The 12,666-nt window shown below is 58.7% G+C and overlaps 2 protein-coding genes across 2 annotated transcripts; both read left to right on the top strand.

Moving 5' to 3' along the window:
- Positions 1-5,481: 5,481 nt before the first annotated feature.
- On the top strand, positions 5,482-6,864 carry LOC129082726 (interferon-inducible GTPase 5). Its single transcript, XM_054588439.1, has one exon. The coding sequence runs from the start codon at positions 5,482-5,484 to the stop codon at positions 6,862-6,864; it is 1,383 nt and encodes a 460-aa protein (XP_054444414.1).
- A 3,372-nt stretch (positions 6,865-10,236) lies between these two features.
- Positions 10,237-12,517, top strand: LOC129082663 (interferon-inducible GTPase 5-like). Its single transcript, XM_054588382.1, has 2 exons — positions 10,237-10,840; positions 11,898-12,517. Exons 1-2 carry the CDS (start codon positions 10,237-10,239, stop codon positions 12,515-12,517), a joined length of 1,224 nt encoding a protein of 407 aa, XP_054444357.1.
- The last annotated feature ends 149 nt before the right edge of the window (positions 12,518-12,666 follow it).

The raw sequence follows: 12,666 nt of genomic DNA on the forward strand, positions 1-12,666 counted from the left end.
CGCCTTCCTTTCTATTCCAGTCTCAGCTGCTGGGTTTCATGTCTGCCTGAGGATGACAAGCGGAAAAGCAGAATTTTGTCCCAGTTCAGTGGGTCACTCCATCCATCTGATGGGCTCACGCAGCGCCGGGCTTGTGGCAAGGGTGGGTATGTGAACGCTCGGCCTCTGCTGGTGATCACGTCAGCCGCCCCACCGGCCTGTGAGGTCTGTAAGAACAGGGACAAGTAGGACTCACATCTCTGCACCAGTACAGGGACTTGCCTCAGGTCAGATCTAAACAAACCTTTCTGGAATGACCAGAAATAGTTGAGTAAATTATTGGGCAAACGAGAGCTCTCTCAGCTCAGGGTCTTCGCACAGGTTGGATCTCTAGCCTGGGAGGCAACTCCCTACCAGGCCAGGAGGCTCACTTCCTCTCATCCGTCAGATCTCGGCTCAGGTGCTCTCTCCTCCAAGAAGCCCTCCTTGATCCCCGAGCTGGGTCAGGGGCCTCCTTTGGGCTCTCACAGTCCCCTGGAATCCCCCATTCCAGTTCTGCTTGCTCTGGATCCTCACTGTCTGGAGGCGGACCTCTCTGAGTCCTGGGGTAGGGGCAGAGCCCGGGACTGCCTTGGTCTTTGCTCCATGCCCAGAGCCCAGCCCAGGACTTGGCCTGGGAAGGTGCTGAATGTTTGGGGCATGAAGACATCAGAGGAGACAGATGGACACAGGCGCAGCCCCTCCCTGGCTGGCTCTCATGGAGCTGGAAGAAGTGGCCCAGGAACCGGAGCAGAGTGAATGAGGGTCATGAATGAATGCAGCGGTTTCCGGACGACAGTCTGTGCGTGTTGTCGGCATGTGAGCGAGTCTCTCCTGCCAATCTGCCTCTGCCTGAGTGTGTGTGATTTGCGAGGCTCGTGTGTCCGTGCGTTTGTCAGACTTGCTTTTCTGTAACAAGTCCATATTTGAGGGTCTCCCCTCCTGAACCAGGTGTTCATGGCTGTGAATTTGGGGGAGGGGTCTTGGTCTGAGTGCTTGGTGTCTGGGAATGTCTGAGAATACTTTTAAATCTGGCCTCTGTGCATTTGCATCCGTCAGTGAGAATGTGAATGAGTCCTGGCTGCTGGTCTGCACTTCTGCCTTTGTGGTTGATGAATTCTGGACTACATGCTCAGCACGTCACTGGGCCGCAACTCTCGGTGTGGCCTTGAGCTGGTCGATTCCCTTTCTGGGCCTCCACCTTCTTCTCTGTTGTTTTCAGAGGCTCCTTTGCTGAACCTAACTTCTGATTCAGGGAAATCCTTTGACTATTGCCTGCCTCTGTCTCTATCCCAGGAAATGAAGGCAGGAGAGACCCCAGGGCGCCTGACTTGGGCAGAGAGGAGGCCAGGAGGGGAGACGTGTGGAGGTAGCCACAGAGGACTGGAGGGTCTCGGGGAGGCTCGGCAGCTGTAGAGACAGCAGCAGGAGTGGAGGGGAGCCAGTGTCCCCCATTGGCCTGGGGTTCCTGAGTCTTGGTCTCTGGATCCTTCAGCTCCTTCCCTGGGCGCATCATGGTCCCCAACCCTTGATCCCAACCTCAGCTCTGTATCTTCACAGTCTTTCTGTAACTGGTTGTTGCGTTGCGCAGCAGTGGCAGCGAGACGGTGCGCGCCGCTGTGGGGAGTGCCGTCGCCGCTCGTCCCAGGCCCGGGCAGCACGTGCTGTGTCGGGGGGGATGGAGCACGCCGCGGAGAGCACGGCACCCCCTGAATCTGAGGGATACCATCCGGGGCCAGCTGAGATGGGAGCAGGGCTCTGAATCCCACAGAGCCCATCCCGGGGTTGTCACGGATGAGGGGGATAAACACGAGTCGTTGCAAACACTTCTCTGTTTGCCAGAAGAGGGGACGTGGAACTTCCCTCTAGTGGGGAAGGCCCGTGACACATCCCGCTAGTGGGGAAGGCCCCGAGTCCCTTCGTCCAAAGGCTTTTATTGAAAGGGCTATCAGTGGGGCTAGGTAACAGGAATGCACAGGTTATTTCATTACATCCGTATGTTAATGTTCACAGAGAATGGGTGATGCTTTGAAGAAAACAAATGGCAGGAACACACCGATTTACATGAGTCCAGAAGGAGACTAGCAAACAAGAGAGACGACTAAACATGAGAGCGGAGTAAACATAAGAGTGCCTACGGGTATAGGGCTAAGGTCTGTGAATAATGTAAATTTCCTTCCCAGTGTGAGTGGACTAGAGCTTCTGAGGGAAGAACAAAGCACACTTTAAAGAATTTACTTTCAGGCCTGATTTCCCTGGGAACCACCAGATCTGGTTTAGGATAGATTCCGTGGTATTGTTTCAAAGCGTGAGCCAGGCAGGAAGAGGGAGCCGCCAAGAGACAAAGAGACCTCTTTCGGATAGAATGAGGACTCCGGCCATGTCCAAGTCGAGCCGAGGGGTGCGGGCCTTTTTGCCCTTTTCCCGTGTTCCCCAGTTTCCTGTCTGCTGCCAATATTTGATCGGCATCTGTCTTAGGTTGTATATCTCAGCTTGAGATAATTTACCTGTTTTGATAACCGGTCATCCATGGCAAAGCAGAGAGGCAGGAGCTATGTTCCTGCTACAGGGGACAGGTTATGTCTCCTCGGGAGCCTGTTCCTCCAAGGCCTCCTGATTATTTCCAGCCTTGGGGCCCTCCAGCCTGTCGGCAGGGTTACAGCTCCTGAAACCAGACAGAGCGTTTCCCGACAACTGGTGTCTCTGACGCTGTCTTTCCTGGGCTCTTTCTGACGTGGTCTCTCATCCGTTGTGCCTTCCTGCCTGACTTTCCCGTTTTTTTTTTCCCTTGGGGAGTCTCTTTCCCCACGCCAACTCCCCCTTTCTCGGGGGAGGGGGGCTTTGCCTTCCCCTTTTCTCATCCACATCTCTCGCTACTTCCATCTCCCTCTTTGTCACACCGATGCCATTTAAATGGTCAGGAGGAAGCAGAGAGGGGTGAAAGCGGAAGGGAGAAAGGCACCATGAAGAGTCAGGACTGAGCTGAGTGTTAGACCAGCGGGGGTTGAGGGGAGGTACGCGAGGGAAGGAGGAGGCCAGAGGCAGGGAGTCTGGATACCAGATGCTGAGCCAGGGGTGGCTGCTGGGCTGGGAGTGGCAGCCGAGTGCTGGCCGGGGCCGGGCAGGGCTGCTGGCAGCGACCACACCACGGCGGTGGACAGAGCTGGCCGCCCCCCCCCCGGCGCTCCCTGCCATCCCAGCAGTGCCGGCTCTGCTAAACCCCCACCCTCCCCGCGGACGGGTGCAGGAGTCGATGGTGCAGAGAAGGGGATGTGAAGGGCTTGTTTGGGAAACAGAGTGCCCAGATGGGGGCGAGATGGAGGGCGGGGTGGTGAGGACGGCCAAGTCCTCAGGCACTGGGACTGTGTCCTGGGCCTGACAGAGACCATGGACGGGTTTTGAACAAGTCTCGGTGTTAGAAAGATCTCCCTCTGGGTCCTTTCTAGGGGACGGAGGGCCCAGTGTGACGGACCGGTGGCCGCATGAGCAGCTGGGGGATGGGGTCCCTGCCGGCAGAACCCCACCCCCTGACATCACTGTCACATTATTGCACAAGGGCTGGTTGACCAATAAGATGCTGCTTGCTATTAAGGGTCCTAGCAACGGGGTCTGAGCCTGGGCTAACAGGGGAGGAGACCCCCTGAGCCGGGAGAGTGTGAGGGGAGAGGGAGAGCTGACAGGGCAGGTGAGCATACCGGGGGCGGGGTCCCCTGCTGGGTCCTGTGGGCGGGGGAACGGCTACCAGTCCCAGCCCAGCTCCCTCGGCCTGAACTCCACCCCAGGGCCACGGACCTGTCTGCCCCTTGCTGCTGGGGCCTGTCCCAGGCTCCCAGTCTCCATACCCTGAGATGAGGGAGGAAGTGGGGGAAAATACCATGGGGGAAATGGCCTGACCAGGGATGAGGGTCAGACCCAGCAGGAACCATGTGATAAGGACAAGCTTCTGTGGGGTTGGGGGGCGGAGGCGGAGACAGCGGCAGCCAAGGAGAAGAGGGGGAGGCAAAGACACGTGTCTGAAGGTAGAGCAGCTCTTCAGAGGGCGAAGGAACCAGGGACCTGGGTTGAGTCCTGGTGGTGGCTCTGAGCAGAGACCTCAGTTGTCTGGTCTGAGCCTCTGTCCCTCTCCACCTGATGGGGACAGTGACTCTGGACATGGTTGTCTCTCCCAAGGTTGTCTGAAGAGTCTTAGTCAGTGAGGAGTGTGTTTTAGAGGCGATGGACCAGAAGAGAGTGTGACTGGGAAACGGGAGGGCCAGGGAAGCTCCCAGGTGAGGAGGACGGGCCTGAGGAGAGACCATGTGACGGCTCCAGGGCGCGGGAGGGGACTTGGCCTGGCGGGGCCAGCCCCAGCAGGGTTGGGGGTTCGATGAGGAGGCTCCCAGGTGTCCGGGCCCTTCCCCACCCGGGCTTTTCCACCGGCTGAAGCCACAAATGTCCTCAGAGTTAGCCTAAGGGTAGACAACACATGGGGCTCAACAGTCACAGCAGCCCTGCGAGGCAGGCGGGTTCCCTTCCACGTGCAGATAAGGCAGCCGAGGCTCAGAGAGGGAGGGACTTGCATGGTCACACAGACAGAAGTATTAACAATGACAACAGTAACAACGGTAATGCTGACACATAACACGGACCACCTGCTCTGTGCCTGGCACTGTTTAAAATGCTTTATATGTATTAACTCATTGAATTCTCAACAACCCTAGAAGGTGGTGTGCTATGATTACAGGTACCCTCATCTTACAGATGAGAAAAGTGAGGCCAAGAGAAGTAGTTTGCCCCGAATCCTTAAGCAAGTATGTGGCAGAGCCGGGAGTCGATCCTAGGGCCTGGGTGTCCTTCACCCTCACTGCACGCTGCTCGCGGGGACAGTGGTGGCAGAAGCACAGCCCCTGTCCTCGACTGGGCCCAGCAGCGGGGTGTCAGCCCTTTCCTTGGCAGGCCTGGCTACATCGTTTGTGGGCCCAGCACCAAAGAAGAACGCAGGGCCCCTGGTTCAAGTATTATTAAGAATTTTGACCCGTGTCAGCAGATAAGCATTAAGCCAAGTGCGGGGCCTTATGCAACTGCGCAGGTCACAGCCGCCCACAAAACTGCCCCGTTCCTAGATTTACCCCAACGGCTCGGCCGCGATGCGAGAGGCAGGTCAGGCAGTATGCCTGTTACCAGAGAAACAAGCAGGCTCAGAGAGGGGCCTCATTCTGCCCCAGGCCACACAGCAAGCCAGTGGCAGAGATGCAATGTCAACCTGAGCCTGCCAGACTCCAAAGGCCCCTAATTCACGTCAAAAATGTGGCCCTGGGTGTTTGAGAGGGAGAGGGCTGTGGGGTGCCAGGGGGCACTTCCTCCACGTCCCTGGTGCCTCCTGCCCCGGGCAAGGCCCAGGAGATGTGAAAGGCTCCCCTCTCCACCCCCAGACACCAGGACCCCTGGTCCCGTCTCTCTCCCATCCCCCGCACCCCCTGAGCCATGGCCACTTCGAAGTGCCCCGGAGAGGAGGAGACCACCATCCTCATGGCCAAAGAAGAGCTGGAGGCCCTGCGCACGGCCTTCGAGTCGGGCGACATCCCCCAGGCCGCCTCCCGCCTGCGCGAGCTGCTGGCCTCGTCGGAGAGCACCCGCCTGGAGGTGGGTGTCACAGGCGAGTCTGGCGCTGGCAAGTCGTCCCTCATCAACGCCCTTCGCGGCCTGGGGGCTGAGGACCCTGGTGCGGCTCTCACGGGCGTCGTGGAGACCACGATGCACCCCTCGTCCTACCTGCACCCGCAGTTTCCCGACGTGACCCTGTGGGACCTGCCCGGGGCCGGCTCTCCAGGCTGCCCCGCTGACAAGTACCTGAAGCAGGTGGACTTCGGCCGCTACGACTTCTTCCTGCTGGTCTCCGCCCGCCGCTGCGGGGCCGTGGAGACCCGCCTGGCCTCCGAGATCCTGCGCCAGGGCAAGAAGTTCTACTTCGTGCGCACCAAGGTGGACGAGGACCTGGCGGCCACGCGCAGCCAGCGGCCCTCGTGCTTCAGCGAGGCCACTGTCCTGCAGGAGATCCGCGACCACTGCGCCGAGCAGCTGCGCGCGGCCGGCGTGGCCGACCCCCGCATCTTCCTGGTGTCCAACCTCTCGCCGGTCCGCTACGACTTCCCGCTGCTGACGTCCACCTGGGAGCACGACCTGCCTGCCCACCGGCGCCACGCCGGCCTGCTGTCGCTGCCCGACATCTCGCTGGAGGCCGTGCAGAAGAAAAAGGACATGCTCCAGGAGCAAGTGCTCAAGACGGCCCTGGTGTCGGGCATCATCCAGGCCCTGCCCGTGCCCGGGCTGGCGGCCGCCTACGACGATGCGCTGCTCATCCGCTCCCTGCGCGGCTACCACCGCAGCTTTGGCCTGGACGACGACTCGCTGGCCAAGCTGGCCGAGCAGGTGGGCAAACAGGCAGGCGACCTGCGCTCCGTCATCCGCTCCCCGCTGGCCAACGAGGTCTCACCCGAGGCTGTCCTGCGGCTCTACTCGCAGTCGTCGGACGGCGCCATGCGGGTGGCCCGGGCCTTCGAGAAGGGCATCCCCGTGTTCGGTACGCTGGTGGCCGGCGGCATCAGCTTCGGCACCGTCTACACCATGCTCCAGGGCTGCCTCAACGAGATGGCGGAGGACGCCCAGCGGGTCCGCATCAAGGCCCTGGAGGAGGATGAGTCCCAGCCTGAGGTCAGCTTGGAGGCGGCTGGTGACAATGGGGTGGAAAAGCACGGATCCGGGGAGGGAGGGAGTGAGGAAGCCCCACTGTCCACCCGCCGGAAGCTCGGCCTCCTCCTCAAGTACATCCTCGACAGCTGGAAGAAGCGGGACTTGGAAGAGAAATAAAAGTGCAGTCCCCACCCCCGACCCCGCCCCATCCAGAAATCAAGCCTTAATAAAGCCAAACACACAGAAGGCCAATGTGGTGACTATCGGAGCTGCGGTTGCTGGGGGCAGGGTGTGGAGGGACCTGAGGGAGGCAGGTGGCCCGCGTCGGAGCCGGACACACTGACCGGGGACAGGAATTGACCCTGAGGGGGGAAGCTCTCCGTATGGGTGGGGGGCCAAGGTCTCCTTGGTGGTCTCTCTCTCCCTGGTCCCCACTGGCCAAGAGGGATTGTGGGGCGACCGGACAGCCGGGCCTGGATCCAAGGCAGGAGCCGACTGCCTGCCTGTGGTGGGTGGCTGAGTGGGGACCAGGGCCCTGCTAAGGAACTTATTTTAGTTGCAATGTCATATCCCTTCCTGAGCACCCCAGTGACCCCAAGGCCTCCTCCGGAGGGGGGAGGGGCAGCCAATCGGTGCCCAGGAGGGACACAATGGTGCCTAGCAACTGGGTTAAGCAGAGGTGGGCAGATGGGCGTCCTGGGCCAGCACTGCTGCCTGTGAGTGATGGTGGGCTGGGGGGCCGGCAGAGGGGAGCCACAGGGTCCCTGGGCTGGCCTTTGTGGGGGGCGGAGAGAGGGTGGGTGGGCGGTTTCTCTGAGCATCAAAGGGGAGAGGAGGCGGAGGGCAAAACTCCGCCACCTCGAAAGAGGGCGGGCATGTCCCAGTGTGACTGTGTGTGGCGGTAAGTGCGCCCGTGTGTCTGGCCGGGAGGGATCCTGATGAGTCCCCCTGATTTTGAGCAGTTTGCTGAGACTGGGGATGTCTGTCTGTCTGCATGGTTTGTGTGTGGGTGGGCGTATGCCCCTCGCGAATGCCAGGAATGGGCTGAAAGCCCGGGAGTCTGAGTAACGGCAGCCGTGTTGGGCTCGGAAAGCTGCATGTGGCTGAGTGACGAGGAAGGCGCGACACACTGGGTGTGCACATCTGAGTCTGGACCAGGCAGTCCAGCGACGCCAAATTCCTCGGCTGGTTGAGAGATGACACATTTGAAAACTCTGAGAGCCACCAGCCTGGGGGGCCTGGGCAGGATGGGCTGCCCTGGGGTTCCTGTGGGCTTGGGCAGGGGTCAGGCAAGGGTCAGACGTAGGTGCAGAGAAGAAGGCTGAGTTCCCAGGAAGTCGCAGAAGGCTCTGGTGGCCGTGTACAAGGCCGGTGGCAGAATGGGGACTGCGGTGTAGGGATGTTGCCTCACCCCAAAGTGCTCACAAATATTCCCTGTGGATTTTCCAGGGCCTGGTGATGGTTCTTGCCTCATTTGGGGGCTTCAAATTACCCATGACCCTAGGAAACAGTTCCCAACTCAGCGGGTCCACTTTTACTTGCACAATTGAGGGGGTACCAATTCTATCAGCTGAGGAGTTCTCTGTTTCGCAAAAGGATTCCTCTCTTCCCAGAGGCCTCCCTGTTCTTTGGCTCTGCCAGGCTACCAGCGTTCACAGGGACCCTTCCTCACCAAAAAGGGTGCAGGGCATCATGGGAGGGAAATCCCAGAGCCCAGATGCAGAAGACAGCTGCACCTTTCCAAACCTATTTGCAAAGCACAGCCCACATCACTGTACCTGTGGGCCCTCAGACATCACCCTAAACACAGGACCCACTGGCCGCGAGGGGCAGGGGTGGAAAGGTAGACGTGAGAAGAGAGTGCTCTCTCCACGCTGGGCCTAGGGTTAGGAAAGACGGAATGGGTTACTTTCGTCTCCAACTAGTCACCATGCCCTGGCCCTTCTGTCTCCATCTCTCTATTCCCCGACCCCACCTCAACCCCCTTAGCCCCTGGTCCAGTTCAGGCCTCGCCTCTCCCCGCAGCTGCGGCCCTCACCCCTTCCTTCCTCCCCTCCCTGCTCTAGTCTCATTCCCCATAAAGCCACAGAAGGAGGACTCCGATGTCCACAGCGGATCGCACCCTCCCCTGCTCAAGCTCTTATCCATGGCTCCCCACAGATAAAGATCAAGCTCAGCCTGATGTCCCAAGGCCCTCCCAGGCTGGCCCCTGCCTGAACCTCATCCACAGCAAGCCCCCCATCTCCCTGAAACAGCAGAGCTGGGGGGGCTCTGAGGAGTCATCTCTCCATTCCACAGGTGAGGAAGCCGACCCCCACCCCCCAAGGGTGGTGGAGATAAAGGCTGCACAGGGGACGTGACTTGCTCAGTGTCACCGGGCAAGGCCCTGGCATGGTGGGGACTAGACGCAGCGATGCAATTCCACGTGTGAGCGCTGGCAGCCCCTGTCCATCCTGAGTGAGGACTCCGAGGCCCAGGGCAGGAGGGGGCTCGCCCAGGTGCGCACTGCGGGTGCGGAGCGGATGGGCACCCAGAAGCTGGGCGGTGGGTGGGCCATGTTCCCACAAATGCGCCAGCTCCCTTGGGTCTCTTTTCCTGGCGTTGGAACTATAGCACCCAAAGAGGTCCTGGCCCATAGCAGGTACGGAATTGTGCAAAGATCAGGGGGGTTTGTATGGAAAAAGGGTCATAGGGAAACACAGCAAACCAACCAACCAGAAAGCACCAGGGGGAGCTCGTCCATGCCCTGGTTCTGGTACAGGCTGTAAGTGATTTGGCGAGGGACTTTACCTCCCCGAGCCTCCGCTTCCTACTCTGTAAAATGGGGACTTAATGAAATGCTGCATATGGTTTGACCAGTGGCTGGCCCAGAGTAAACATTAACTAAATTAACTACTATTAAAAATGATGAGGGTCCCATCATTTCCATCTAATCACTGACGTATATTGTTGATTGCAGTGCCTGCCTGGTGCAGGGATCATGCCCCCAAAAGTTACCTAAGAATTGGAATTCTAGCCCTTGCCAGGTAGCTCAGGTGATTAGAGTGTCGTCCCGCTATGCCAAGGTTGCAGGTCGATCTCTGGTCAGGGCACATACAAGAAGTACCCAATGAATGCGTCGCTAAGGGAACAACAAATCAATCTCTCTCTCTTGCTCTAAAATTCAAGGGAAAAAAAAAAAAGAATTTGCATTCTAGAATCAGAAGACCTCAGTCCCATTCCCAACCCCTACACATGAGCTGGAGGCCCTGGGCAAAGGACTTTATCCTCTTGCTGCCAAATGTGGATAGTAAGGGAATCTCCTTTTCTGGCTCTTGGGATTTTACGAGAGGCTCTAGGAGAGGCTGGCAGCAATGAATAAATGTTAACTAAAATATTTAGCACTGGGCCTGGCATATTGTTACACCAGTAGTATGACTGCTGATGCTGCAAATGCCTTGCAGTTGCTGAGGGTTGGAAAGAAGAGGGCAGCTCAGGGCAAAAATACTCCCTTACCCATCCTGCCAAAGGTCACCGAGTCCTTAAGGAGAACTGGGGGTCAGGCAGCCCATGGCAAGCAAAATCTTCCAGTTGGGCCTCAGCCAGTCCAAGACACTGGAGCTGTCAAAGGACGCCAGGGCTCTGAAGGAGGCCTTCGAGGCGGGGAACCTGCCAGCCGTGGCCGCCAAGCTGCAGGCGACTCTTCACTCGCTGGAGAACGTCAGGCTGGACATTGGCATTACCGGGGGAACAGGCTCAGGCAAGTCGACCTTCGTCAATGTCATCCGGGGGCTGGGAGATGAGGACCCCGACTCCGCCCTCACAGGCGTGGTGGAAATGACTGTGGAGCCCACGCCGTACCCACACCCCAAGTACCCCAACGTCATCATCTGGGACCTGCCCGGCATAGGTGCACCCACCTTCCAGGCTGACAAATACCTCCAGCGGGTGCGGGTGGACCGTTACGACTTCTTCCTAATCATCAGCTCAGAGAACTTCACTGCCAGTCACGCCCAGCTGGCCCACGAGATCCTACAGCAGAGCAAGGGCTTCTACTTTGTCCGCTCCAAGGTGGATGCGGACATGGCCGCCTCACGCAGCCGCCGCCCCAGCACCTTTTCTGAGGAGCGGGTGCTCAGCCAGATCCGGGACGACTGTTTGCAGCGGCTAGAAGGTGAGGTGCAGTTCCGAGGATGTTAGGGTGGGTGGGTTCTTGAGGGATTGCCTGCCTCTTCCCCGTCAATCTTCCCTCTGAGATCCAGAGCAGGAAAACAAGGCATCTAAAGTCACACTTCGCGACTGACCAAGGCCCCATAGTGTTGTGATGCCCTTCAGCAATAGCCATCAGGAAACATTAAAAGGATACAGGTCTATTACTCACAGGACCTGGAAATTACACAGCATACCTGGGGCCACACAGTGAGGTCGCAGGTAGAGAGAGACAGCAGGCCTGGGGTGCTGCTCTTATTGGGGCTGCGGGTCAGGGCCTAGGGTTCTGGAGCTCGCTCTCTATTGGTGAATTTAAAACACATGAGCAGTACTTTGAAACACAGTAGCCCAAATGGTCAGATACTGAAATCAACCAAGCGCTCTAAAACAAAGGCGCCTCAGTGAGGGGCGGCCACGTGGCCAGCCATGAAATTATTCGGCCACGAGGTTACTTGACAGCCTTCTCTGAAATGGACGCCTCTGCAACCAAAGCTTAAGCTGGGCACTTGCAGTGCAAACCGAAAAGCCGACGTCAGGCCTTACACTACGTTCCTGAGAGTTGGTGCTTCTCAGTCACAGGTGACAGAGACCGATCACTTGCATTAAGGGAAAAAAGGATGTACTGGCCTGTGTATTGGTTACCAAGTTCAAGCAGTTGCAGAAGCCATGTGCCCATGCAGGCGCTGGCACCTGTAGCTGATGGCACCTAACATTCACTGAGGGCTTGGCACGGGCCAGGCACCATTTTCATGAACTCAGTTCACCACCACCACATCCCTAAGAAATAGGTACAACAATCACCATATTTTGTAGACAAGAGAGGTTAGGCAACTTGCCCAAGGCCACACAGGTGGTAGGTCGCAAGGCTCCCAGATGGGCTCAGGCAGCCTGGCTCCAGGGCCCACACTCTTTAGCCACAGGATGGGCAGACTCATGGCCAAGTGCCTGAGCCCAGGCAGCTGTCAGGACACCAAGGCCGCCTTGATGTGGAAGCTAGTGAACGGTGCTCCTGTCTCCTGCAGCGGAGGGCCTGGAGGACCCCAAGGTCTTCCTGCTCTCCATGTTTGAGTTGGGCAAGTATGACTTCTGCCGGCTGGAGGAGTCGATGGTGAAAGAAATAGAAAGCCACAAGCAGCATGCGCTCCTGGTGGCCCTGCCCAGCATCTCGAAGCCCATCCTGGAGAAGAAAGCGGCCTCGCTGCGACAGCACATCTGGCTCGTGGCCACGGTGGCCTGTGGCATCAACCCAAGCCCTGTGCCAGGAGTACGGGATGTGGCATGCGACCTCTACCGGCTCATCCGCTCCCTGGAAGGCTACCGCCGTAGCTTCGGCCTGGACAGGGACTCCCTGGGGAAGCTGGCTGAGCAGACGAGCCAGCCCCTGCACAAAATCCTGGAGGCGGTGCAGGGCCCCAAGACCAAGGTCACCGAGGAGCTGGTGGTGGACCTGCTGGGCCAGGCCTCCGGGGGTGCCAATGCCTTTACCCAGGAGCTCCTCAACGTGCCTGTCCTGGGCGCCCTGGCCACCTGCGGCATCTCCTTTGCCACCGTCTACCGGATGCTCCGCTTGTCCCTGGATGTGGCGTTTAAGGATGCCCAGAGTGTGCTGAGGCAGACCTTCCTCAACAGCTCCGACCAGTGATCCCAGCCCGGGGCCTAGGCCAGCTGGAGGCGGAAGCACAGGGCTGGGAGGACATGGGCTCCATCTGTCCCCAGGTTGGTGGTGTGGGGCGTAAGAAAATGAAGTCCGACTCCTGGACTCAGCCGTGTGCTGTCTCATGCTTTTGTGCC

Source organism: Pteronotus mesoamericanus, unplaced genomic scaffold, assembly GCF_021234165.1.
Source record: "Pteronotus mesoamericanus isolate MK-2021 breed Mesoamerican mustached bat unplaced genomic scaffold, CSHL_Meso_final scaffold_137, whole genome shotgun sequence".
NCBI classification, from domain to species: domain Eukaryota; kingdom Metazoa; phylum Chordata; class Mammalia; order Chiroptera; family Mormoopidae; genus Pteronotus; species Pteronotus mesoamericanus.